Consider the following 1,902-nt stretch of genomic DNA (forward strand, 5'->3'; position numbering starts at 1 on the left):
GGTGTGCTGCTGAGGAGAACTGCCTGGCCAGGTAGGTAGTTATGGCTGTGTTTTTCCTTGCCCCCCCAGAGTGGTGCTTTTGCAGCTCCCAGCCACAGAAGGAGAGCAGGCCCTCTCCTTAGCTTGCCTGGCTGCTCTAACCTTGGTGAGAGGCAGACAAGGAAGATCTACAGCACAAGATTTTATGAAGTTATATAAGTGCTTTTGGATGTCTTCAGACTAGGGAGCCAAACTCCTTTGAGGGGTCTTGCCAAGGCCTGCTTTTCAGAAGGGGGAGGAGAGCCTGCTAAAAAACAGGCTTCTTAAAGGAGCATAACTGAACTGCCCCCCAAAATGACTCATCACTCATGAAAATCCTTGTCTATAGTTTTTGTTGGAATCTGTTCCCTTTCAGCTCTCCTTCTGCTCCTCCCCAGTTTTAATAACCAGCGATCCTGTTGCATTTCTTTTAGAAATGCTGCTTTGTAATCAATGTAAGCAATTCAAAATTATATGGTGCAACCCCTGTAAGGTTTAAACCCATTTAAAAGATGGTTGCAACAACTCTCAAACTTGAAACAAAACCATTGCTATCAAGTTTATCCCAGTCCACTTGGCAAAGAAGGATTTTTCCTGTTTTGATTGGAACTGAAATGAAGGCTGTTTCTAACAACTTATGTAGTGCCTTATCATGCAAAACAGCTTTGTTTATTCACCAGCATCATAAATTTGTGTCAGCTGAGTTTTGGAAAGATTTCCATGCAGCGGATAAATAATTTAGTGTTTCGTTGGTTAAGGGGGCCTTACAGTAACAGTTATCTGAAAAGCATTTTATTGATCTTCAGTTCATAATTGTTTTAAGACAGCCCAGGCCCTAGGTATAAATGTGTCCTTTTAAACTATACTAGAAACAAAATATATTGTGGCTGTGACAATAAGATATTTTGGTTTATAGCATTTATGACATATAAAAAGCCATTTATACAGTCATTTGCTACTTAGCAGTGCCAAATCTTGACACCACAAGTTAAATACCACTAGTTTCCCTGAGTATCAACTGATTTCAAAATTTTGTTTACCAAGGTCAAAATCTGCTGAACTTGGTGGCAAAATCTGCCATTAATATCAATACAAGCAGCAGTGAGTTATTACTATTACGGTGCTATTACAGCATGGATCTAATACCAATGGCTTATGACCATTTCACCTGGGATTTTTAGTTAATTTTCAGTAGTTATGATACTAGAGTATCATTAAAATCATCAATGTCAGTTTATAGCAAGACCTACTTAAGAAACGTTTAAAAGTTTCTCTTTGGTATTTTCTAAACACACGTATGCCTCTTTTGCATCCTTACAGTTCAGCTTACAGGTCAGATGTCAGAGACTATGATAATCGAGTGCTTCTGAGATTTCCTCAAAGAGTGAAAAATCAAGGCACATCAGACTTTCTACCAAGCAGACCCCGATATTCATGGGAGTGGCACAGCTGTCACCAGTGAGTGAAGTGCCCAGTATGGTACCTTTCTGATTATTTTTTTCCTCATTACCTGGTTTTTGTAATGTGGTGTGTTCTGCTACTCTCTGGTGGGGAAAGGAAGACTTCAGGATTTCACTAGTCCCTCCCATTTTATGGTTCTAGTTCATCATATAGCTATTTGTGTAAGGATGGAGAATCAAATTAAAATAAATGGCATTAACTCACCTGTAAATACAGAAGTCTAGAAGCAAATAAGTTTAGATATAAAGGCATATTCATTCATCTCCTTTGCTAAATTAGTAGATAATTAGTAGAAGTAGAATTAATTTAAAAACTTATTAAAATTACTATTCATTCCACTAAATGTAAGCTTAGTCACACACACACACACACACACACACACACACACACACACACACACACACACACACACACACACACACA

General features: G+C 38.5%; 1 protein-coding gene across 2 annotated transcripts in view; it reads left to right on the forward strand.

Moving 5' to 3' along the window:
- The window catches only part of LOX (lysyl oxidase), a 15,854-nt gene that overhangs the window by 6,825 nt on the left and 7,127 nt on the right, over window positions 1-1,902 (forward strand). For both annotated transcript variants that reach the window (XM_019516827.1, XM_019516828.1), the window contains exon 3: window positions 1,339-1,476. In XM_019516827.1, the coding sequence (XP_019372372.1) occupies window positions 1,339-1,476 (138 nt within the window). The remainder of the gene's footprint in view (window positions 1-1,338; window positions 1,477-1,902) is intronic.

The sequence above is a fragment of the Gavialis gangeticus genome, unplaced genomic scaffold (assembly GCF_001723915.1).
Source record: "Gavialis gangeticus isolate Ggan-Ray unplaced genomic scaffold, GavGan_comp1, whole genome shotgun sequence".
Taxonomy (NCBI): Eukaryota; Metazoa; Chordata; order Crocodylia; family Gavialidae; genus Gavialis; species Gavialis gangeticus.